This window comes from Drosophila santomea, chromosome 2R (genome assembly GCF_016746245.2).
Source record: "Drosophila santomea strain STO CAGO 1482 chromosome 2R, Prin_Dsan_1.1, whole genome shotgun sequence".
In the NCBI taxonomy this organism is placed as follows: domain Eukaryota; kingdom Metazoa; phylum Arthropoda; class Insecta; order Diptera; family Drosophilidae; genus Drosophila; species Drosophila santomea.
The window spans coordinates 13,250,477-13,275,723 of NC_053017.2; the positions used below are offsets into that span (position 1 = coordinate 13,250,477).

Below are 25,247 nucleotides of genomic sequence, written 5' to 3' on the forward strand. Positions count from 1 at the left end.
TTCATTACGATTAACATATTTAAGGTCTCCGCGTGGCCTTTGTCATGTGCGTGGGGACATGAATCACTGATCATTCTCAGCAATCGTTCACACCTCTAAGCCCGACAAATTCCCATAGGCAGTCCCTGTATATTGCCAGTCTGAGCTGCTCCCCTGGGCCACCCAGTGAAATGCGTGAAAGCCGTCGCTCCCCAAAGGATAAGACTCCACTCCACTGGTCCGCAAAACCATTCGACTGCCACGAATGCGCGCCTGTAAAAACAAAATGGCCAACAACCCGGCCGGAAGTTGTGCGTTGCCTCGAGCGCTTTTGGCTGTAACAACTGTAAATGGGAGCGTGACTACAGCAGCTTTGGTCTGCCATTGCGGCTCACTTTGCTGCTGTTTCCGGTGCGGCAGGAAGTGTTTTTAATTTTAATGCAAGTACTTTTCTGACTACACTTTGTGGATAAGCTACAGATGAAGAAAATACGTCTATTTGGAACTTAAACAACCTTTTCAAGGGTGATCCAATTACCATTCCAAAATACAAAGTTATGAAATGGAAAATGAATATAGAAATATGTAAGCTAAAGACGTAATATAAACCAAATATTAAGGTGCAGACAACCCATTTTATATAAAAAATTATATTAGTTAGAAAAATTCTCAATTAAAGTGGCTATAAATATTAAAGGAAACTTATATTTCTGCGATTTGAAAATTTCTTCATACACTTTCGTTGTAATTTTTGTCTCTCAAGAAGCTGCAGCTTCTTTCAGCTGACGGCATCATCAATTCCTACCGCAATTCGAGCTTTTTATCAAAAATTCAGCAACATGCAATGCAATTCCCAAGTTTGAATTGTGTGTCATATATTTTCGCAACCCCTCCCTCAGCGTGTCCTTTCTCCTGGGTCCTGCGGATCCTGCTGCCTGTTGTTCATTGGTGTTGCTTCAGCTGCCATGGGGAAACTTTTATGAGAAATTGAACGTCAGAATTTGCCGTCTCCACGGCAGTCTTGTGTTTTGCATTATTGCCATGCCATAACAGCCTGCGGCATTGCATTTGAAAGTTATCAGCGAAAAAAACTGAGCAACTGAGCAACTGAGCAACTTGGGGGAGGCTAGAAAAAATAGGTGAAGAGAAGCCATTATAGCCAAGATGGGTAAAATAGGTGATGGGTGGTAGATGGGCAGCATCTGCTGCAGTTGGAATTGTGACGGAAAGTTACTTACTTGAGCTCGATTTCAGTTGTCGAGTGTTTTTCAATTGTTATGCTGCGACGGAGCACTCGAATCGTATCTGCCATCAACACATCATCTCGTGTACCTATGTTTTGTGTGTGTTTCAGTTGGAGGTGGGCGTGGGGGTGGGGGGTGTGTCGTTTATTGCGAAATATTGGCAACAGTCTGCCGCAAATTGAGGAAGCCAAACATTTACCCCAATCCCCTCACTTATCTTGGCCATCTCTGCCATCGCTGCCATTGTTGTCGAAAAGAGCTGAGCTCCCTGTCACAATGTCTTTTCTGGGGGCCCCCAACTGTCTGTCTGATGTTATTGAAACATTTCTGGCCAGATAATAATTTTGCTTTATTATTTTCTGGCTTCTGTCGTTCGGCCATTCAGTCGCATCGAGTGCGAGTGGCCTTTGTTGATGGTGCTGCTACAACTGCACTCTGAGCATCGATAATTGGCGAATTTTGGCACTTGCAGCCGCACTTCACTTCACTCCACCACGTCCCGCCCGATCCAAATCTGAATCTGACAAGCCATTGGCCATTTTGCGAAAGGGAAAAGCCGAGCTGTTCGTTTTCCGATTGTTTAACTGTTGTCAACCCAGCCCAGCACAGCCACAGCAGTCCCTGGCACTGGTGGGAAAATATTGCCAGCAATTTGGCCATCATCGTTGGCATCTCGTCATCGTCATTGTGCGTAATTGAGTGTAGCTTTCGGTGATGCCTCCTCAAAATGTCGATTGCGCTGGAGAGCAGGACAATAAGAGGCGCCTCTTGTTCATTGTTCAGCCGGATAAGCGGACGCAATCAGTTGGCAGATTGAATATTCAATATTGGCTAGAGGGGAACTTAGCAATGCGGACCACTACTTATAAGCCACGTTTGTGCGGGCAAGCAAACGGCTTTAATGGTGACTTGAAAGGCTTAGTTGTTAGAATGACAATGGATAATTAATAGGGGTTAATTCTCTATGACCATGTCGTATTTTCAAGAATGGTTAAGATTGAGCAAACTGTTATTACCATATATTTAACTTAATAAGCAACATTTCATAAATCTGAGACTTATATATGTGCATAATAGAGACTAACCCTCCTCCAAAACAATTGTAGATATCTCGTGCAACACTGCGTATGAGTAATAATTCAGAGTCCACGCCCATGGAAATATTGCCAGCTCACTGGGGTGCACTGAGGAGAAAATCTGTAGCGAGGGGTTCAGGGTTCCAATATCACATGTCAAGAGTCTCCAGTTCCTTGGACCTTGGGCCCTTTAGGCTGCCGTTGCTGTTGTTGTCGTTGTTGTCAGTGCTCGAAGTTGCATGCAACGCAAATTGGCGGCATCGCATCTCCAGCCACTCAGTTCAGTTACAGTGGTGGCACACAGTGGTGGCACACTGGGACAGATTACATGCATGGAAACAAAAGACTGACTGGGACATTGTGCAACTGTCATCGGCGGTTGTCGTCCAACTAAGCATTTAATTTTAGCGCAGCCAGCGACAATTTTAGTGGTCGGAAAAGCCGGAAAAGTCGGAAAAGCGCTCGCAGGCCCTGCGGCCACTTTGCTGTTGCTGCTGCTATTGCCGCAGTTGCACAATATCTACGTACGTACATACATATGTATGCAAACGGCTGTTAACTGTTGACGTTGGGAAATTGTAACTGTAACAAAAGACAAGGCAACGTGTCCCCCCAAACACAATGAATGCGAACCGCGAATTGGGATTGCGATTGCGAATGCGAATGCGAATGGCAAACGTCGCTGATGGCCGGGAAATTGAATTAGCAAAATGCCTGCAACTTGTGGCAATCGCCGCTGGTGGGGGGAAAAACTGATGTGGAGGGCAATGGATGGCGATGGCAACTGACTCGAGAAAAACATCTTAGGAGGTCGGTCGCCTGAATTATGCACTACTCAAGTTAATTGCAGCAGCATTTGGCTGGAGGGGTTGGGTGACAGGATATATAACGAACCAACTACTTCTCATGGCTAACATCTGACAAGCGGGCTAAAAACGCAAAAAGAAACAAAAAAGCCAAAGGAAACTTATTCAATTAAACTTTGCCAGGCATGTAATGGAAAATGTGCTCCTAATGGAGGGCAACCTTGGGGCGGGCAAACAGCAAACACCACTAGTAACCACCGACTGTGTGGGCCTGAATAAATTCAGTTTTAAATGAAATTTCGTTAAAATATAATATTTGCCAAGCTCCATTTGCTGCTGCTGGGCGCAGGAAGGCGTGTGTTCCACATGTCACATGCGTTGAAATTTTTCATTTGATCATCCGGCTGCTGCAGCTGCACATGCACATGCACATGCAAATTAGAGTGTTATTATATGGGCCAACTCTGAACTAAGAGGCTCTGATGAATGGGAATTGTGCGGAACGCTGAACGCTGTGCGCTGAGCGCTGAAAGCAGAAAGCAAAACTCACAGCTCAACCCTCGAGCGAGCTTTTGACTTTTTGGCCAGCTCACGACAAAATCTCTGGGGACGTTGTTTCATTCAAAACACACACTCGCACACACACACAGAGACACACTACTATTTCCCAGGGAAAACTGGCTCTGATTTATGCATGTCCTGTTGCCACATGAGTCCTTAGCTCCCTCCATCCGCTCACATTGTTTGATTAATTTCATAAGCTTTGGCCCCGGGTCGCCAAAAAGGACAACACATGTCGCCTGTACAGTTTGTTTTAATTGTTGCAGCACTTCGTTGGCTTAAAGAGCTTGAGTTTTATCTGATGGGCCATTAAATATTCCATTTATGGTCTTGAAATATTTATTCAAAGGTGATGAGCAAAGAAGAGTGAAATTGAGCAAAAGAAATGTAGCTTAAATAAAATAATGCCGCTCCATTGTTAGTTTGTTTTTGTTTCCAGATTGGTCAGTTGAGTTTTCGCTAAGCCAGCTGATCAAAAACCAAATCTGCAGATGTTGACAGCTCTGCTTAAGGAAGCACCATCCATCTTATCCCATGCAACAATACCAATCCTTATATATCTCAGCAGTTGTATATGCAACAGTTTTCCTCTGCCATTGTGCACTTTCTTGTAAATTTAATTTCCTGCCTCACATTTCTGCTGATTTGCCTGTGCGCATTGATACTCTTGTTGGATTTGCACTTGGCAATGTCTGGCGATGTCTTATTGCTCATCAGCTATGCAGAATTCATTTCCCTATTCGTTCAATTACACGGTCATACTTTTGGTTGATTTACGTATCGAATATTTGTCAGGTGTCACAGCCAATTCAACGCATTTCCAAAAGTTAATTAGTTTTGTGTTGTAGGTCTCCGAAGAAGTTTTCAATAACTTTACCAATTTAAATTTGAAGCATGTCGGTTGTGGTTTTCTGCGGGCAAAGTAATTGCCAATTAGTGCACGACACATGTAAAGAATATTTTCCAAACTTTATTGTTATAGGCGGTACAATAAAAAAACAAAATGTGGAGAAATCAATTTTGGGGAAAATTGCCAACCAATCGAACAAAAACAAATGTCAAATATTTGCCAAATTACTCAGCACAAATCCCCAAAGCCAAAAGTTATGTGCAAAAATGTTTTTGCCTGCCAATGAGACGTGAACTTTTATGGCGCAAACCCCCATCCGCCCCCCAAAAAAAAAATCATCCCCAAGCCCCCAGTCCATTATGTTCAACCTGCACTCTAACGTCAAGGCAAACTAATTGATTTTAAAATAAATAATGACTAATCACCACCTGCAAGAGCGAGAACGAAAGGGAAATGTGTACTATTCCACTACTTCTTGCTCTCTCCTCTCGCCATTCAACGTGGAAATTTCGTGGCATCCACCTCCTGCTCCTCTTCATCTACTTGGCTTTCTGGGTCGAATCCGGTTGCTGTGTAGACACGGGTTAACCCGTCCAGAGGGATCCTTTCCGCCGCTTGATTAATTGAAATTTCACTCACTGTCAAGGTGTATAGTTTGTATGTGTGTGTGTGCGGGTGTGTTTGAACACGGTCACGTCTGTGGGCGTTGAAAAAAAGAAGGGGGCGGGGCACCTGCAACTTGTCTCCACTAGGATATTTTCGCATCGGTGGTTGTGGGGTAGGGGGGTGGAGGCGGCGGAATAGCGTTTTCAAATTAATTGAGTGCGCTAATTTTGGCAAAAAGGTTTTTTAATTGATGGCCCGAGTTTCGGAATTGTTGGGTAACTTGTTTACTTGGTAACTAGTTTGCTTCAAGCGAACTTTCCAGTAAATATGGTAGTAGATTACCTACCTATTCAATAGCAACTATACAAAGTCCAAGTATTAATTGGCCCTTTAATAATCACTCAATTCAAACGAATTGATTGTTAATGCCTCAAGCTAATGATTCGATTTCAAACGGATAGCCCATTTAACATACATAATTAATGCTGGACGACTAGAAATATAATCAAAACTACACTGTGATTGAGCTTTAATCCGATTTGAAAAGTTTCTTTGATCGGGAAGCAGTTAACTAATACCTTTTGGCATTTCCGATTGGCGTATGCTCATTACAATTTCCCCACGCGCAATTTGCATAGCATACGAGTATGGTGTGTGGCATTCATGTGCTTTTAGCCTATTCTTCTGCATTAGGGCCCTTTAGCATTTGGGGCTCTCAACTAACAGCATTTCGGAAAATGCTTTTCACCGCGTTGCGTGGGCATTATGTGGCTTACTGTGGTGTTGATGCGATAAATGTGTACCGAATGGCCTTTGAGCCAATGAATGATGCTGAACACAACATCTGCATAAATGCAGTGCGAGATTAGTGAACATTAGATGTACCGTCAGCCAAAACGGTCTGACTTTTCAATCGATAGCCGGGAGATATGTACATACGTACATTGTACATACATGTGTGTAGAGCTATAACGAAGTGAAATGGGCGGGAATTACACGGGTATCTGCCGGCAGTGAGTTTTCTTTGGCAAAGTAATGACCCAAAAATCTAAATATCTCCCTACTACATTCGCTGCTGGCTGCTGGCTGCATGCAGGAAGGCGGACTTACAGAGATATGCGAACACAGCCGTCGTGGAGCTGGAACATACTTGCGCATACATTTTCCCTAATGCCATGCCCGGGGGTTTCCCCCTCCTTCGCTGGCCGTGTGCCAGGACGAAGTGCTCTGCCAGGACGAAGTGCTCTGGCAGGACGATGAGAGCGAGGCGAGTGGGAATACGCAGATACACATACATACATACGCACAGGCAGCAACAGTCTGCCTGTTTGCTCTGCGGCAATATTCAAAAACTGATTTTCATATGTCTTTTAAGTTTATTTGCGAGCGGAAAGCTTGTGGGTAGACACTGCTCGTCGTCCTTTCTCGCCATTCCCTTCATTCCCTTGTTACCATTTCTGTATCTGTTTTGGCATCGTCTTGTGGCCCTTATCGTTTCCGGCACACGCATAAAAGTTGGCCGTGTGTTTGCAAATTTTTTTTTTCTGCTCCTCGTTTCGCTCTCTCTTTTTTAACTTTTTTATTGGGCACCCGAATTTAATTCACAGAGGAAACAGCAGAACAGCAGAGCTCCTGGGCGCAAGTTTTTTGAAAAGCGATTTCAAATGCAAATTTTATTGAAACAAGGCAGTCGTCCTGTTGTGTGCGTACCAAGATGAAGATTAAAATCAATTCACTTTGCTGCAAACCCAGCAAAAGTGGTAATAATTTTTGTTCTTTGTTTTACCAAGGCACACATATACACACACACATTTCTTTTTACTTAACATAATGAGATTTTGAGCGAGTGCGTTTATTGTTACGGAATTTACAATGGCTTAGACTAGGGGAATTTCGCTTAGTCAGCTGAATGAAATTGAGCAGAGGGATGTTAAGGCACAGTCGGTTGGTCATTAATTGACCCAATTCTTAGCGGACTTCGGTCTTCGGACTTCGGTTGCCTGCCAGGCACACTGTTGCCTGCCAATATATCACACGATATGCACCATTAAGTGCTCGCCTAATGGGCGACCATTTATCAAACACTTGCGATGGGCTGCCAAGTGCCAAGGAAGCGAGCCAGGATGAGCTTCGATATTTGGAGAAAATCAGGACGCAAAGCAGAGCGTCAGATGCCAACGCGTTTGTCATAATAAAAGTTACTTAAAAGTTCAGTGAAAAATATCTGGACGAGCATAAATCAATGCCTGGCCAGGTACAACATGGTCCAACATGGCGCATGCTTGATTTATTTGCTGCCCCTGGGCTGTGTTTCCCCATTCTTTTTTGTTCCGCCCTGGCCAACAAAGGCGATAATTAGCCAGCCGTCGAGGCGTATGCGTAATTTCGTCCTATCTATGGTTATTGCGTATACGCCCAGTGGTACACATGTGCGTTGCATTTGCACTGAGAACTCGAGAACTGCTGTATATCTCGTGTATCTGCTTATCTCGTGTACCATTTGGTAGTTTGCTTAGGCAAAGTGCAGCGTGCTAGGTGGCAGGTGGTAGGTGATGCTGTGCAACGGCACAGCAATGCACTTGCAACACTCCCAGCAGGCTGCCACAATTTATTGCACTGGCTTCGACAGCCTCTGGGCAATCAAATAACAAAATGGCTGCGCAGCGCTTTGACATTTAATTGCGCCGTCGGTGGCAAGCTTATGAAATATTTTTGTGACATGGCTCCAATGCTCCAGAGCATAGAGCCCCCACTTCCCCACCATCACCCCCCGTTTTCTCTCAGCATTTCTCCATTCCAATTCCATGTGCTGCCGATTTTAATAAACGCAAAACTTGTCCTCAGTTGTTCGACCCGCAGCCTGTGGTTCCCATTTGGCTACGAGGAAAACAATCAAGCCACCACATTGCACATTTTCATTTGCTGAGTGCATCAACGAAACGAACTGGATTCTGTTTAATAAAACGTTTGATTATAACATGCACAAAACGATTGCTTAAATTCTAGAATCAATATACATTTTTTAGAATTTCAATTGATTCAAGTGACTTTCAAGGAATCAAGGATTCAAAGAATGTAGACGCGTATTAATTCAATTGTTCAGTCAATCTCCACGGAGAAGTCTCCTTCCTCCTTTTCCATGTATGAATAGCACTTCTCTTTGCCCAACTCCAACAGGCACAAGAAAGCTGTGCTGACTGCAGCTTGTGCTTTCGTTTCACTTGGCAGCGGTTTGTTCAGGCGACATGCCACATAGAGCAGCCGAATGATGAACCGAATGCTCCTGCCGGACAGCAGATACTTGGAGACGATAGTCGTGATGTGAACCACCAGGCTGGAGGAGATCGGCGAATCCTCGTTGAAGCTCTCTATCTGCCGGACGAGCACCTTTATGCCAGCCAACACCGCCAGGTCGAATAGGTCTCGCCTGTTTAATTGTGGCTGGCACATTTCGGTCAATTCGCCTTCAGCTCCCAGGGCAACGCCAAAAAGCAAAACAAAAGACAAAACGAACAGAGGTTTCTGCTGGGAAATGGTATTAAAATGTATTCGAAGTTTTCAATGATCATCCTACCATTATTTAAAAGTTTATTCTACACTCCGAAAAGATTGTGCTACAAATGAATAAACCGAAAAGTTACAAGCTAAATGCATTGGTAATCAGCCGGAAAATCGGAATTAGAATGTTTCAAATCAAGAGTCATGCGTTTCTGCTCACAAGATGTTATGTAAGCGAGTAAACCGCTCTTCGCTTGAATTTCCAGTATTTTAATACATCTTATTAGCTGTGCCGACATTGACCTTGCTTGGTCAAAATGGATATTTATCAATAGCGCCAATGGCAAACAAATAGAACAGAGGCACGCGAGAAATGCATTTCGAATGGGAAGCGATTAATGGAAACAGATTCTGTGTTCTCACGCGCCTGCACTGCGTTAAAATTGGTTCGGATTTACCTCATAAATGAGACGCGAAAATCAAATTTCCACTGAGCCCCATGGAGTGCGCAAAAAATTGCTATTTTCCTTTAGCCGTCTGCGGTGTTTACAATTTTCCACGAGCTTTATATATGACGCTCAGTTGTTGATAGTTTCTGCGTGCGCCTGTTTTCAATGAAATTGTTCAATTCGGATTGCGATTCGGTGTGGGAGAATAAATTTTCCGCATTATGCAAGAGGCGACGGGGGAAGTGGACCGCCCACCGGTCTCTTCATCAGAATGTCCGCTTGTTTATTCGGGTATTTGTTTGCTTTGGGCGCTTGAAAAATATTCGGGCACTTAAATCGATGTGTGATCTATGCAACTATCCAAATTTACACAGTAAGAAATATAATTTAAATAAATAAAAATAAAATATCAGCTATACATTTAAAGAAATCCTTTTTTTTTGCATAGCGAATATTATCTGTAATTTTCCTCATAAAAATGAGATTTAGCATACGTTTATAACTCTTTAACGACGCATTAAAATCTGTAAGATCCCAAAGCATATATACATATATATTTTGCGAATATATATCACATTTTAGCCTGTGCTCAGCAATTAATCCATTCATTTGCAGTGACAGATGGATGACGGCCAGAATATTTATGCACGGATTAATGTTCGCTGCTTATTAGATTAAGCACGTACATTTATTTGCAAATTAGTTCAGATATTCTGCGGTATTTTAAACTGATTGAATTTTCTCATTATTTGTTTGCCTTGTTGCGCAGAACGGAGGATCTTGTTGTGAATTTCCTGGTTTTTGTGGCCACGGAGTGTTTGGCAAATTGAATTTCCATCTTTTGTTCAAGCTCCACTTGTGTCCGCAATATACCATTTCCCATTTCCCATTTCACCAATTTCGTTTCACCGCATTATTTACTTCCCTTGCAGCGAAACGAAACACATCCTTCCATTTTCAACTTCCACTTCCACTTCCATTGGCTCAATCGCTCCAGTTTTTTATGGCATCGAGAGCAGCGTTTATGGCCAAGAGCCATCAAACGGTCAACTTTCGCCGCAACAATGTATACCCACTTACGCATATTTCTATTTGCGCTATTTTGCCATTTTGCAATAGAAAACAAACAAATAAACGTCGCAGTGCATCGAATCCCTGAACGGGTTTCCCAGCTTACATAACTGCCACTATGACGACCGTGATGATGTCGATGGCAATGGCGATTGAGATGGGGAACGGCCAATGGCCAATGGCTCCTGATGAGCTCGGTTCAATGGCTCCGTGGTAACGCACATTCCCAAAGTGATTTTCATTTCGATTTCGTTCGATTCCGTTCGATTCCGTTCGATTTGCTTTGGCAACGGCAGGCGAACCACCAGTTCGCCAAAGATACAACGAACGAGTTCAATTGGTGAAAACCACTTTTGGCCGCCAGCTTTGCAGCTATATTTCCTGGCCATGGACACTACACAGTACGCCACTTCAGTGGCGAGATGGGAAAACTTGATTTTCCAGCTGGAAGCCAGGGCGAGCGGAAAACGCATTCCCAAGCGGAGCGTGAGTTTCCCAGAGCTGTCTTCGTCCATGTCGTCGCATGTTGCTCTAATTGCATGACAAACTCTTTGCCAACTTTCACACACTTTTGGCGTTATCTGCGCAGGTAAAACTGCAGCTTTGGCTTAAAACTGCCTGGCCATAAGTGTCACATATCGCAAGGAAAAGTGAAATTTTGTTGTTACGACCGTGGCAGTCTGCGGAAATTGTTTAAGTGATGGGAGGGCGCTGGGAAAATTCAAAACGATTGCGTTCTCAAAATCGAGTGTCATATAAAAAGTTATTGGATTGAACTTGTAACTGGCTTTAAAGGAAAATACAGCTTTTCATTATATTACCAAAATGAAATCTCTGTTTTAAAACGCAAAAGGGAAAAGTATTTGTAGTAGCTTAGCATAATATTTTATAGAGCATATTAAATGGTATAATTTAATATCCTTGCCAACTTCGGACATAGTCCAACTGCCTTTCGACTTGGAATTTAGCAATTACGAAATACTTGAAAGACACAGAGCGCATTTGAAATAGAACAAAGACACGAAACCCAAATTGCTGAAGACATTTTAATGTAATTAAATTTAAACGCAGCCTCTAATAATTTCGTCTGTCTTGTTTGCGTTTCGCATCCTATGAATGTGCCAGAATTTAACAATAGACACATGCAAATCTAATAAGCATAATGAATGAACGCCGAGACTCGGGAAATTCAGCAGCTGAGTTGCTGTTTTCACTCAACACGTTGAACTTGTGCTGTCACCTGTGAAGGCAATGATGAACAGCCCCTGCTCCTCATGGTTTACCACGATTTTTCTTGTTTTCCTGTTTTCCTCGCTATTTTTTTTGGGGTGACCATGGCCGATGGCATGTGGCAAATGTCTTGCAATCCACACCCGAGCCATGTAAATATGCCTGCTCTGCTGCTCCGCTGTCGTTTGCAGTTTTGTTTAATTAATTTCTATATTAGATACACTTCATTAAAAATGCCTTGGTTGTGTGGTCGTGCCATTGTTGTGGGCTATTTTTGGCAATCGAAAGGAATTCGGTGATTGAGCAGCACAAATGTGGCTCGAATGAGATCTGGGCCAGGAGATACGTTTACGTTCACGTTTACAGATTCATTCGTACAGCCTAATGGCTCGTATAAGATCTATGGCCGGCCTGCATAATTCAGTAAGCCGTATATGTATGTGTGTGTGTGTGTGTGTGTGTGTCCGGAACCCAAAACACTTTAGTTCCAAGCCTTTTTGATGCTCCTGCCTTTACAGGACTCTCTCCAGCCTTTTGAAAGCACCTGTCCTGTGCTGTCCTGTCCACCTGTCGTCAGCCATGGCATCCAAATGGCTGTGCCAGAGCAATTAACGCACTCGGTGTGTCCAGGGGCCAGGAGGTGAAAATCGGGTCAAGAGGGGCTAAAGTAGGGGCTAAAGTGTGGGGGCTGAAGGGTTGAAGGGCTAAGGCTAAGCAAAGTGCCGCTCTGAAGTTCGGGGCCATGCATTTGTCGTCGCTGGCATAATGAAATGCATTTCAGTCCTCATTAGGCATGCCATATTGAGATTCTCATTTTGCCCGACAGGATTTCAGTCCTCCACCCTGATGGAGTGGCTCCAATTGAAGTGCACAGTGACTGACTTTAATTGGCCAAAACCGTGGCAATAATTGAGCCGAATCGAAATCGGACTGACAGCGCAAACAGCTAACGTAGATTTGCCAATACCTTTCAATCTTAAAGATGCTAAGGAAAAACACTTTATTTGGGTTTGAAGCTTATATCACCTAGCAAGTGAATAATTTTTCCAGAGTAAATATTACTAATATGCAAATAGTGTTTTCAGTACCATGTTGTTTTAATGGCATGTTGCTATTCCCTGAATAAATACAGTTAATAAATGCAGCCGAAAATGTATTCAACAAATTCTAGTGCACATTTAAAGTGAATGCATTTTAAAAGCCACATTTCTTATTTCGTTCTGCATTGTTTTCAGTTTATTTTCGCATACAATTAAAGGGTTTTTTTGGGCTTGAAGCGTTGCTACCACTTAATGTAACTTTGATGTTTTTCTGGCTACGCAACAAAGGAGTAGTTTCACCTGCTGCGGATTTGCAGGCAGGCAAGGAAACGAGTAAATAAAATAAAAACTTTTGCGGTTAAAGTTTTTCCGCCTTTGTTTTGGCTGTGCAAATGCTTGCAGCAAGTGCAGCAGCAGTAGCAGTAGCAGTGGCCCCCTTAAAAATTTTCCTACTGCCGTCCCTGTGCCGAAAATGGACTTCTCATTCGTGTGGCATTTTTTGGCACTTGCCACAATGGCCACGTTCCGCACTCACACATTCCGTGGATCGTGGCACGTCGTTCTGCAAGTCCACTCCTTCACTTCTTCACTTCTATGCGCTTATGGGTGTGGCACGGGGGGCGGCAGGGCAATGGGGGCGTGGCTGCCACGGCTTTTTGGCAGCGGCACATTTGCTTTGTCATGTGCCATATTTCTTTCTCGCCCGGCAACTGTGCTGCGGTGACAAAGTATCTTTTGTTTAAAAACTGCAAATGTGGCTCTTTACTTGGAAACTTGATTCGATTTCGTCAACTGCTTTTCACATTAGCTCCTTCTGTCTCCTCACATGAAATCCATAAATGTTCAGTGAACTTTTCGTATTTTTAGGGACAGTTGAACTAAACTTAATTAATAAGTATGCACAGTTATATCAAATAAATTAGCTTTCATTTTGCATTTCTTTAGAGAAGACCCAAAATAAGTGCTGGAAAAGGCTTTTAAAGTTGCCACTTGACTGCAAAACACTGAAAAAAAGTGTTAGCCAATGCGATAGTTATGGCTGTGAAAGCTAATACCAACATATCGATATGTTTGGACAGCCCTATAAAATTTTTTCGCAAAGTAGTCTCTCCAGCAGAAAAACTTCTCGAGTAGGCCTTTTGAGTTAACAATTGTCAAATTCCAGGCCCAGCTAGTCATTCGTCTGTGGGACGTCTTACCGTAAAGTACACCTAGGAATACTGATACCACAAATATATAAAATAAAAAATCACAAAAAAACGCTCACCATAAAATTTGAGTTGCGTGTTACATTGAACAGTGTTAACTTTTAACGTGTTACCGACAATTCTTTCCATTGCCTCGTGTGTTACTCGTTCGAGTTTTTGGCTGCTGCGGCATACTAGCGCATTTTGAATCTTTTTAAATCATTTTCTCACTGCCCATCCGAGTGGTACTGATTTTTGTGGCCTTTAAGCAAACGTATATTGAATCGAGTTGCTGTGCAGCATGAATAACCTGAACGCCAATGCCAATGCCTTTTTGTGGCAGGCACCGCCGCCGCAGCAGTTGGCGCCCCAATCGGTGCAACAGCAAACGGTGCAGTCGGTGCAATCGATGCAGTCCGTGCAACATGGCCAGCTGCTCCATACCGCTGTTGTTTCGCAGCCGCGCAAGTTTGGTGGCAACAAGAGCAACTACAACTACATGCAGAGCCATGCCGGTGCCATGTTGGGCGGAAGTCCGGGCGGCGGCAGTCCCCTGGGCGGACTCGGTGGCAACCCCAATGTCTACCGCAAGCGCCAGCCCATCAACTCCTACAATCCCGGCCTGTATCCAACCAATGGTAAGCAACGTGGCTCATCAGATGTTCTATTACATTATCCTACATATGTATTGCGAGCAGAACATATTGCATTGGTAGTGGTAATCATAGTGACGAGGCATAAAATGTGTGTGACTTGCAAAAAAAAGGTTTCTATTTGTATCAATGTGGAAACCCTTTGGTGTTGTTGCCTAGCAAATAATTCGCATAAATCCCTCTTTCCCCAACCCTTACAACATTTGTCGCTAAACGCTGTTCAATACAGATGAATTATTCAAATTGAATTCTTGTACTACTCACTCACTGTTTGAATTTAAATATACCATATATATTTATATATATATATTGTGCCATTTTCAACGATTGCATAAATCATTAACGCATTTATTTTCTTTTGTCTTTTCAGGTAAGTCGCTGTTTTCTATACCCGAAAATGTTGTTATGCTTGAGAGCCGTAAGTACATTTGAAACTAGAGCACATTTCAAACACACTCACACACGCACAACACACTCATCTCACACACACGCACACACAAACACGCACAACACATCGCAAACAAACACACACACATACACCTGCATCAACATCAACATTTGCAGATCGAATCAATCAATCAATCGTCCTGGGGCCAAAACATTGAAGAGCTACGGGGGTGGGGCGCGGGGATTTCGCGATGAAATGTAAACGGCGAAATTAATTTCAAATTGATGGTGGAAGAAGAAGGGGTTTGGGTAAAAGTTCAATTACAAAATAAAACAATGCATCTGGGCAGGGAAATATAAAGATCAAAAGATGCCAGCGCTGAATTTGCATCTCGATGCGAAATTTATTTTTTTGCCATTAATCAATTTCGCTTCTGTTCCGTTTCGTTCGGATCGTATCGATTTGGTTTTTATACCCGTTTCCTGCTGGCCAGAAAAGTGCAATTTGCATATTTTGTCTTGCATGAATTTTCAATTGCATTTTCTTTTCTCGACGCTTTTCTTCTGTTTATAGCGGGCTCCATTAACATTTCTATAATGATGACGCTGCTGCTTGCCCCCGCGTCGTCCAAGATTTTCACGATTTTTCCTGAAGCTCGTTTACTTATTCCAATTTCTCGCATTGTTTTGGCCATTTGCATAATTTTCAATGCACGCAATTTTCATTCATAGCCGCCTAAAAAAGTGTAATGGCCTACGGGATTGCGGGCTTTTGAGGTGGGGAAAGGTGCAAGTCAATTATAATGGCTCATTATCTTAATACCAGCAAGAGCCACCCAAGCCATCGGCTGGTGTCATAAAAATATGAAATTGCCGGCGACGACACAGCGAAAGACCAAGAAGGCGAAACAAATTTGCACCATAATTAAAATAAATGCTTTCAATGGCCAATAATTGCCAAATAAATTAATTTTAATTGCAAGCAAACGTCGGCGGTTGCGGGTGGCAAAGCAGCACAGCCTGGCTAAAAATATATTTCAAAGTGGCTAAAATAAAATGTGCGCTTCTTACATTCGCAGGCGGATCGGTCGGTGGGTCGCTCGGTCTCTCCGCCTTCTTAGTTTTTCCTGCTCTCGTCGTTATATTTCTATTTATTTTTAAATGTTCCGCTTTCGCGAGTCTGTCCAATACGAGCGGTGCCACGCCCACTCTGTACGCACCACCACCAACGCAATTTCTGCGGCAGATGTCGCATTTTCTTTTTAAGTGTGAGTGTGTGTGTGTGTGCAGGTGGAAAGCGGCCGAAAAACACTTAAAAATACATAAAAATACCAATGGCACGTGGGTGTGCGTGTGTGTGCTCGCCTTTGGCCGACTTGTTTATGGTGGTTGCCTTCTGAAGAAGATTTCCCCCTAAGAATGTTTTCCATGGGCTTAGCGGCGACCGAGTCACTCGAAGATTTATGTGGGCGTTCATTAAACGCACTTCCGTCCCGTCCGCCAATCACTTAGTTAATATGCCACCGAGTATTTGCATACTCATTCAAAATGGCACTGGGAAAATTCGCATATTCGCAGGATATGCCAGGGTTGTCGAGGCTCTCGTCGTTAGTCGGGGTTGCCAGGTTGCCAACGAAGGCAAACTTGATTTGTTTGTTTATCTTTCTACCCTGTGCCCAAAACTTCGGCATCTGTACCCATCATACAAACACATATCTCTCGCTTTTTTGGTCGTATGCGTGTATATTTGTAGTGGCTTAATTTGCTGGCATTATTGCCATGAAGTGGGTGGCTTTTTATTTGCCTTTTGGGCCCGATTGTTGTGGCTTACTTCTGCTGATTGACAGCGCATTTCGTTGGTTTTTTGTTTGGTTTCCTTTCGTTGTGGCCCAATATTTGCTCTCCGCCTAATGCAGTTCCTTCTCGAAAAACTTTGGGCTTAGTAATTGTGTTTTGCGGCAGCTAAAATTAATTAAATTAACTTTCTGTTGTTTTCCCTTTTAACTCCACGCACAAACCTCCTCGCCTGACAGGCCGTAAATCTTGTGGTGGGGGGAAAAAAAAGTAAAGAGACATCTTGCCACAATATAATCATAGGAAAATCCAATAATTTCGCTGGTGGGCAGGAAAGATCATTCAGACAAAAACAGCAGCAGCGCAACATGTATAGTACAACAATAAACGACAACCGCAGCCCGCATGTCCGAAAAATATAAATTGTGTCGCTCGCGTTTTATGGTAATTCAATAAATTGAAAATGACAAATTGTGTCATGTTGCGGTCACCGAATTGGCAGACCAGAGAGAGAGCTCTGAAAAAAGCGTTTGTGGGCGCTGAAACGATGGGCATAATTAAATCTATGTTGGGCATCAATAAAAGTTGCAAATGGATTTTTAAAGTCGCCGGTACAGTAGCTACTGCTGCTGCTGATGCTGAGGCAGCCGCCGTGCCACAAGGCACATCCACATCCATCAATCAAAGACGATCAATCAAATTGTTGTCAACAGCGGCGCACGCAGCTAGCGATGAGTTGGATGTTGCCGCTAGCTGTCGCTAGGTGGCGTGTCGAACAAGGACAATGTCGCTGTCGTCGCCTGGCTGAACTTTCGTTCCTTCTTCGCTGTCCCTCCTGCAACATCTGCCCCACTAACGAGCGCTAATGGACAGAACAGTCCTTCCGCAAGGAAACTATTGAGCCAAAATGGTGGGTGGCTGACTGCCTTTGCTGTGGAGGATATGGAAACTTTGCCTCGCCACGCAATATTGCGTCGATTATCTTCAATCAAAAGCCAGTGATTGATGACTGCGACGACTGGCCGATATGGTAGTATGGAGAAATATATCCCGGAAGTGCTGCGAGTTTTAAATTCCCCTTCAGCAGTTCGATGGCAATTCTTAATGCCTTAATGCCGGCCATTCATCAGCGTCCGGCGGTATTATTGAAGGCTTTATTGTTTGCCGTTTTGATTACTTTTGCAATTGACGACAGGTTGTGGCTCCATTTTTTTGCTACTACTGAATATTTGCATTTAAATTGGGCTGCCAAAAAGGTAGCATCGGCATATTGCCACTTAATATGCCTAATGATTTTCTTTAATATGAACACTTTGCAGTTTCATGAACCAAAAAGAAAGAAAACCACCATTTTGCTGCCTAATTTATGCAGGACACGGCTGCTCCAACTCGCTTTTTGTTTCTTTTCTCTGCTTTTTGCTGTACCCTTAATAATTTGTAATTAATTTAGCATCTGGCCAGACTTGATGAGAAAAAGAGGGAAGAATAAAAAATGCTGGCAGCTTTTTGTCAGCCGTGCTGCTGCTCGTATACTTTTGGTGTAATTTTCTAAAGCAATTAATTGGACATTTTGCTAATGCGTTTGCCTCTTTGCAGTTTTTGCCCTCTATCCATCCTGCCGCTTAGAGAATCGTGCAATTTTCCAAATTACAATATCGAAATTGTCCCCCCAGCTGCATAACGCAAATCGCACTTTGCCATAGTTGCCCGGCACTTTTTTTCTCTTATTGTTTGTTATATTTTTTATGGCATTATCGATTTTCGCTTTTCGTCTGCCTGATAAAGGCGGGAAAACAGCGTGGCTGTGCAATGCAAAAAGAGAATTTTTCCTCAGACTTCCATAGTTTGGGGTACGAGTATACTATATATATTTTATATGAATATCATAAATGTGCAGGGTATATTTACACACGGAGCTCCATTAACTGGGAAAACGCTTCAAAGTGTCGCATGCAACGGAGTTTGATTGAAAGTGGGCGGTGGTGCTATTGCCTTTATGCCACCACCCAAAAAAGTCACCCACAAAGTCAATACATCAAGCACAACAAACAAGCGTCTTTGCAACGACGAGGGTGGCCACTAAAGTTGTAGTGCCCCTCTCGAGCCGGCTTATATCGCATTGAGAACCCACTCAACATTTTATTTTTGCACTCTTGACCGACCAAACTGCATCGTCCACCGAATTGAGTAATTCGAGAGGAGGTCTGATCAAGAACTCTTCAGCCGATAAGTGGGCGTTTGCCATGGTTTGCCTGGCCATTGGCCATTGAGTGGGCGTGGCTGTGCGGATACTGATTGCATATGTGTGTTTGCATGCCATTAAGGCATCGGGGGTGGTCAAATGTTTACCAATGCGATAATTAGGCGACGAAGGCGACGCAAGCGAAGCCATCGAAGGAGCTCGTCACTCTCATCCTGGCCAAATCCGAAAGCAAAGACCAAACTAAAGGCCAAGCGGTGCCAATTTGCTAAGCAAACAGCCACATATGGCGACTGGAACTCCCCCATGCTCGTGTGATCATGAATTATATTATAAATCCTTATAAGCATTGTGCCTCTAATTATGTTGTATTTGGCCGCCGTTGTCTGTTGTTTGTTTGTTAGAAGAGTGGTTGCGAAAGCAAATAAGCAAACGGCAGTTACATGCGTTTGTATTATTCAAATCCGCCGTAAACGTAATTAAGCTCCTGGGAGTCGAGCACAAATTTATTTTCCCCGCTCTCCAAGGCTGTCGTAAAAAAGTGCGCAATCCTTTTTACCCACCACGTCGTGGCTTTTGGGCTTGCTTATCGGACTAATTTCCACAAAGGAATGGCTGCTCGCGTATCGCATATAAATTGGCTCATTGCCGTGGGTCGCGTTGTCTCCGTGCCATTTGATTTCTTTTTGATAAGCATTCGCATTTCCCGCTGACTTTTATATTCAGTTAAAGGCTTAACTACTGCACTGCTCCAGCTCACGAGAGAAGGAAATTGGAGCACCAGCGTTTTTTTTTTTTGAAACATTAAAAACCAATCAGGGGCATTGTCACATAATCAGCTAGCTTACATGTGGCAGTAGTAGCAGCTATTTATTTTTTCCACTATCTCTGCACCATTACGATTATTTTTTATAAGCTCGCCGCTGGGAGGTTCATCGCTGCTGCTGCTGCTCTGCTATCATGTCACACACAGGACCAACTCTTTGCCAACATAATAGTTTTGCTTATGAAAACAAATTCAATTTTGAAGCTGCTTATGGAAATGTTTATGCAAGATGTGAGCGCAAGTCGTATGGTGGGTGGCGTGGGGGGAAAATGAACGTCACACGAGTGAGCGAGCGAGTCGGAAAAACAGGGGAGAAAATGGCTGGCGTTGGTTGTGGGGCGTTTGGACTGGGCGTGGCAGACTCGGTGCATGCTGCAAGATAAACGGGTGACTCTTGGCATATTTTGCAGTACAGTTGCGCAGCGAGCTGCTAAAGTTGACTCTAACAAATTGAAAATCATTGAACGCTGCGTTCCGGACAGATAAGGTGGGGTTGGAAAAAGGGCTGCAACTGCTGCTAAAATATATTGTAGCATACATTTAAGCAAATTGCAATTAAGGTGAACAGGGGGGGGAATGATGTTTGTTTGCCAGCCATTACCCTGTGCATTGGACCGAATGTATCTATCGCTCCCAATCCCCAATCCCAATCCCCAGTTGCAGCAGTGCCTGCTGACAAAGTGTGCCAATATGCCACACAAAGTATGCAACAATTTGCAGCATAAATACTTTGTGCGCCACCCGTCACCGCCCACAGAACTGACTGCATGCGTACTTTTTTATTTACCTAGCTTTCGGTACAGCCCAGCACCCACTTTCTCCCACTTTCACCCACACACACACTGAGGCTGGATTTTAATGGATTTCTGTGCAGCTTGCTTTGTGGTTTTGGAGGAAGAAATGCGTTCTTTGTTGTGCACCATCTATTTTGTGTTCTGGTTGTCAAGGCATTGTTGCAAGGCTTACTTAAATACTTTGCTGAATCAACAAAATGTTAAATTTCCAACTGCTGCGCGTGTATTTATATTAGTGGACAGCGAAAACTGTTTAATTGCAAACCAACAAAGCACTTAATCGCGACACACGTGTCGTATACGTAATCCACATGGCTACGTTTGTGTATGCAAATGACTTCGGTTAGTTGGCGCGCGCACACTACTATTCACACCAAATACTTCGTAAAAACGAAACTAAACTCCAACTTCCGACTGCACGACGAACACATAATCTAAAATAATTTGTGCGCGGTGAAAATTTACACCTGCTCAGTGCTACACAGCAACGCGCCACCTCCACCTTTTCGACGCCTTGCGTGTGAAACATTTTCCAGCAATTGCATGCAACAATTCTCCCCAAATGCTTAAACATTTTAGGCACGCTTTTCCGACTACGACGACGTAGTGGTGGTAGTCCTTCTCTTCTTCGTCCAGCCGTGGGCGTGATTTTCTTTTCTTGGCCCACTGCCCTTCCCTGAACTTCCCAAAGGCAAAACAACGAACGGAAGCTGGGGCTGGCAATTTCGCTTGGCTGGCGTCACGCATACGCCCCGTGTTACAGCAAATCAGCCAAGGCGGTGAATTTCAATTAAAGCCCAACCAGCGGGCGGCTCCCGCACTTGAAATGAATAACTATGTTTTCGGCTTGGGCCTTGGTTTATTCGGAATTGTTATTGACTTGGGAGGGGCGGCATCAATAGAAACCCCAAACATTTTCCTTAACCAAACTGCCCGAGGTTCCATTGGCATAGGATTATTTACTTATGGCCAAGTTTTGGTGTATTGAAACGTGCTTAGGCCAAGTTTTCCTTGGGGTGGCGAATCGCTTTAAAATTCGCACGTAAATTCAAACGGATTAAGGACTTGTGAAAAATTGCATCAATTTGTGTTGTTTGCATGGGATTCGCGAAAAAAACGCAGTGGACTGCCAACATAAAAATGGCAGAATTTTTCGCACAAACACCAACTGGTTCTCTCGCTTCAACTAACTTTTCACCGAGCGTGTGTGTGTGTGTATGGATTTTTATGCAAATATTTTGTCAGGTAGCCCCAAAGTCCAAAATAAACCAGCCATGACGAGAGAACGAATACGACTACTACTCGACTCGACTTTACTCTACTCTACTCGACTCTACTCCCCATTGCGAAGCCACAGAGTTTGCTGGCTGGCAGGACGACGTGGTGCAACTAAATCAAATCAAAACAAAAACAGCTCCGAAATGGCAACTCGGGCAGCCATTTTGGCATAACAAGCACCATGCAAATTGAGTTCCCTACCTACCTAACTACCTATATATGTGTGTGTGTCTCTTCCCTTTTTTTTCCAACTTTGGCGAGTGATTAAGTTAAAGTGTTTGGTTTAAACAAGGCCAAAAAGCAGCAGCATGTGTGTGTCTGCCTGGCGACACTTTTAAACTTAATTAAATGCCTGCCTGCCAACTAGCGAGCTGTCTCAGCCATATTTGGCGCGACATTTTGGCAGTTGGTCGTAGTTTCTCGTAGTTTTCGCTTTAATTACAAGACGTCGACAGATTTGCGATGCTTGTGGTTCAGCCCCGAACTTTGTTATTGCCCTGGGTCGTTGTTATTGCTTTGCCTCGAATTGGTATAATACCAATACCGAGTGTTGTTCCATTTTGATGTCACTCTTTGGTTGGCCGGCCAGCAAAGCAAAACACAAAATGAAATAGCTAGGCGGCTGTATATTCTGCACATTTTTTCCTACGCCTGCCAAAAATTCAATTAACTTACATGCCAAACCGCAGCCGGCATAAAAGGGGCCCACCATTTTCGCCCAAAAACCGCAGCCAAAAATTTCCAGTTCCACTACCTCGATCCCCCGTGGAAATTGCGCCCCTGGTCAACGAGTTATGTCTATAAGCCGAGTTTCGTGGTTTCCTTTTCCGGTTAGGGATTTTGCTATTAGGCACGAGGAAGGAACTCTTCAACTTTTGGTAACCTGGGAGCAAAGAAGACGAAGACTACACTCATGCAACAACAATAATTTAGCTAGCTTTAAGTTTTAGTTTATTTACAATTGGCACTATTAACCCAAAAAATGTTTTTTCGTTTATCTTTTGTTTCGTTTCATTTTTAATTTGCTATCACTTATTGTTGTTGCATGCATTGAAATAACCAAAAACACACAAACAAAAATGTACAAACGCAGTAACAACACTGCCGACACCACAACAACAACATGTTCCACCGACACATCACCACCAACACCAACACCAACACCACCAACTCCTTCAACAACAACATGAACAGCAACAACAAGCACCACAAGAACAACAACAACAACACCTTCACCACCACCACCATCAACTAGTTGCCCCAGCTCAATCGCACAATCTTTGTCAATTTAAAGAGCCACCGCTATTGGGACCCGGAGCCGCGTTCCCGCCATTCGGAGCCCCAGAATATCATCCCACCACGCCGGAGAACTGGAAGGGGGCCGCCATCCATCCCACTGGGCTGATGAAGGAGCCCGCCGGTGTTGTGCCCGGACGCAATGCTCCGGTGGCCTTCACACCGCAAGGACAGGCTCAGGTGAGTATTCCATTGCCATGCTTCCCCAAGATTCCCCCCCCCAAGAAAAGGTGGTGCGGAAAAAAATACAATTGCTATTTGTACACAATTTCTGATCAAGACATCCGCCTACCGCCCACCGCACAACCCATCCTCATCCACGTCCCAAGACCGAATTTTAATTAACTCTTGTTGTCTTTTGTCTTTTGCCTTTGCCTTGCCATCTTCCTGCTGCTCCTGCGAATCTTCAGGGCGCCGTCATGATGGTCTACGGCCTGGACCACGACACTTCCAACACGGATAAGCTCTTCAATTTGGTTTGCCTGTACGGCAACGTGGCACGGGTAAGTTGAAACCTTTTGTATTTACTTTTCCGGGATTTTGTTACCATTTTTAAAGAGCGAAAACAATATAACAACGAGCCTTTTACAAAATATGGGACGAGAGCGCTTTTATTGACTTCCAAATAACCACCACTTAAGGGACACACCGCTCATTCCTTAACCCCTTTTGCTTATGACCTTTTGGTAGGAAATATCCTCAACTTGCACTTAGCCAAAAAGCTGACAAAAAAAAAAGAAGGAAATACGCATTTCATTGCCGCCGTTTTGCTTGGCTGTCAGCACTTTGCTGCGAAATATCAGCCGATGGGGCGGGAAAAAGCGGAAAAGGTGTCTTAGGGTTTGGGTTTGGGTTTGGGTTTGGGGGAAATCCAAATCCAACCGCAAGAGCACTTTGTGTCTGTGTGCCATTTGTAAAAGTGCAAATAAAACGAAAGGCAATAAAAGGGCCGAGGCCAGTGGAACGAACCTTTGCGCCTGTATACGATGGCCGGCCAGTTGGATTGGCAAAACACATTTAGATAAAGCGTTTTAGATTAATATCCCCGCCATGTGGGCATTTCGCTTCTCCTCCAATATGTGTGCGTGCTGTAGAGGGAACCGCCTCGGGACAGCAATCAGTGCAGCGTCATCAGCTTTATCTGTGGGGTACAATGAAAAAAAAAGAATATACCTAACCCTTGCTGCTAGAAAAATGGGCAAACGATTGGCAAGTCTGGGCTTGTAAATCAAAACACGATGACGACCAAAAAAGAATCCATTAAAAAGCTTTGGCGAATGGCAATTCGGAATGTGCTCATTGTCAGTCGACGGGCGAAGAAGGGAAAAACTCACTTGGGGAGCATTTAGTGCAGCTATCTAAGCCACCCAACCACCGCACCACTGAACCACCAAAACCACCCACCGAACAATGAGCTTGTGGGGAGTGCCAGCGACATCAAAGTCAAATGCTAAAAACTTCTTTGCTGTGTGCCATAGCTTTCACTTTATTGCTACTATGAATCCGCCCCCTCAAGCCAGTGTGTGTGCGTGTATGTCCATGTGTGTGTGTGTGTGTGTGTGTGTGTCCTTTGACAATTGCGCTCGCCAAGGACAACGGGGTAGAATGGTTCCTTTACTTGGTTGGCTCCCTGACATGTTTTGTTTAGTTTATGTCTGTGATAAAGCGAGTCAAGGCGACTGGAGGAGAGACCACAGGAACCACTTTCACTGCACACACTGAAGTAGCTGGGAGCCGAACGTTTTTCAATCCTTCAAAGGATTTATATCGTTAAGGAGCTCTCGATGTGTCGTACAATATCACTTACCACAGAACTTCAGTTGTTTTTCCCCGTTTGGTTTGCCTTTAATTGGGTAGTATTTTGAACCACCTCAGGGATTCATGCACGAATGTAAATCGATTTGCATCACTTCCCCTTTATTTTTTCTGCATATACCAACTACTGACCTCCATTAGCGAATAATTTAACTGACCTTTTGCTTTCATTTTTTACCCAAACCAATGCAACCACAGTGCTCGCAAACGAACTCATTTGGTCATTACTTTAGTGGGTGGCAACGATAATTCAAGGCGCGGCCATTTAGTTCAGTTTCTTTTCCCGACACTTGCACCCTGGCTTAAATGGCGAGGATGAGGAGAAAGTGAATGCCCATGCGGCAAAATTTATTGCCAACTTCCTGTCCGAGACGGAAACTACTCATTAGCCATTAAAAATGATTATGCGCAAACATTATTCACTGGTCGGAACGGCTAAGCCGAAAGCAGCACACACACTCTTACACTCTCCTTCTAGTGCCGCCCACAATCGCCTGCCTTTTGGCCCAACTCTTGTTTTTTGCCGAGGGTTTTTCACCCATCGGGAAAATGCTCGGTTCGCTGCGCCCGTCGCTATGCAACTGAGTTCACACAGAGAGTGAAAAGC

At 43.9% G+C, this 25,247-nt stretch overlaps 2 protein-coding genes across 22 annotated transcripts in view; one reads left to right on the forward strand and one right to left on the reverse strand.

Moving 5' to 3' along the window:
* LOC120445381 (heterogeneous nuclear ribonucleoprotein L) overlaps positions 1–25,247 on the forward strand; it is a 102,222-nt gene that overhangs the window by 70,846 nt on the left and 6,129 nt on the right. For 11 of the 20 annotated variants that reach the window (XM_039625764.2, XM_039625765.2, XM_039625767.1 and 8 more), the window contains 3 exons: positions 14,621–14,668; positions 22,824–23,005; positions 23,236–23,328. In XM_039625764.2, the coding sequence (XP_039481698.1) occupies positions 14,621–14,668; positions 22,824–23,005; positions 23,236–23,328 (323 nt within the window). Of the gene's footprint in view, positions 1–13,584; positions 14,236–14,620; positions 14,669–22,823; positions 23,006–23,235; positions 23,329–25,247 lie in introns of those variants that run through there. The other 9 variants (XM_039625772.2, XM_039625774.2, XM_039625773.2 and 6 more) reach the window with 3 other exon arrangements.
* Positions 8,035–8,765, reverse strand: LOC120445384. Of its 2 annotated transcripts, none has more exons than XM_039625790.2 (2): positions 8,697–8,765; positions 8,035–8,644 (listed from the first exon to the last, which is right to left on the reverse strand). In XM_039625790.2, the coding sequence occupies exons 1-2, from the start codon at positions 8,697–8,699 to the stop codon at positions 8,222–8,224; spliced, it is 426 nt and encodes a 141-aa protein (XP_039481724.1). In that variant the 5' UTR covers positions 8,700–8,765; the 3' UTR covers positions 8,035–8,221. The 2 variants fall into 2 exon arrangements, with proteins under 2 accessions (XP_039481724.1, XP_039481723.1); XM_039625789.2 differs by having other exon boundaries at positions 8,035–8,647; positions 8,697–8,714.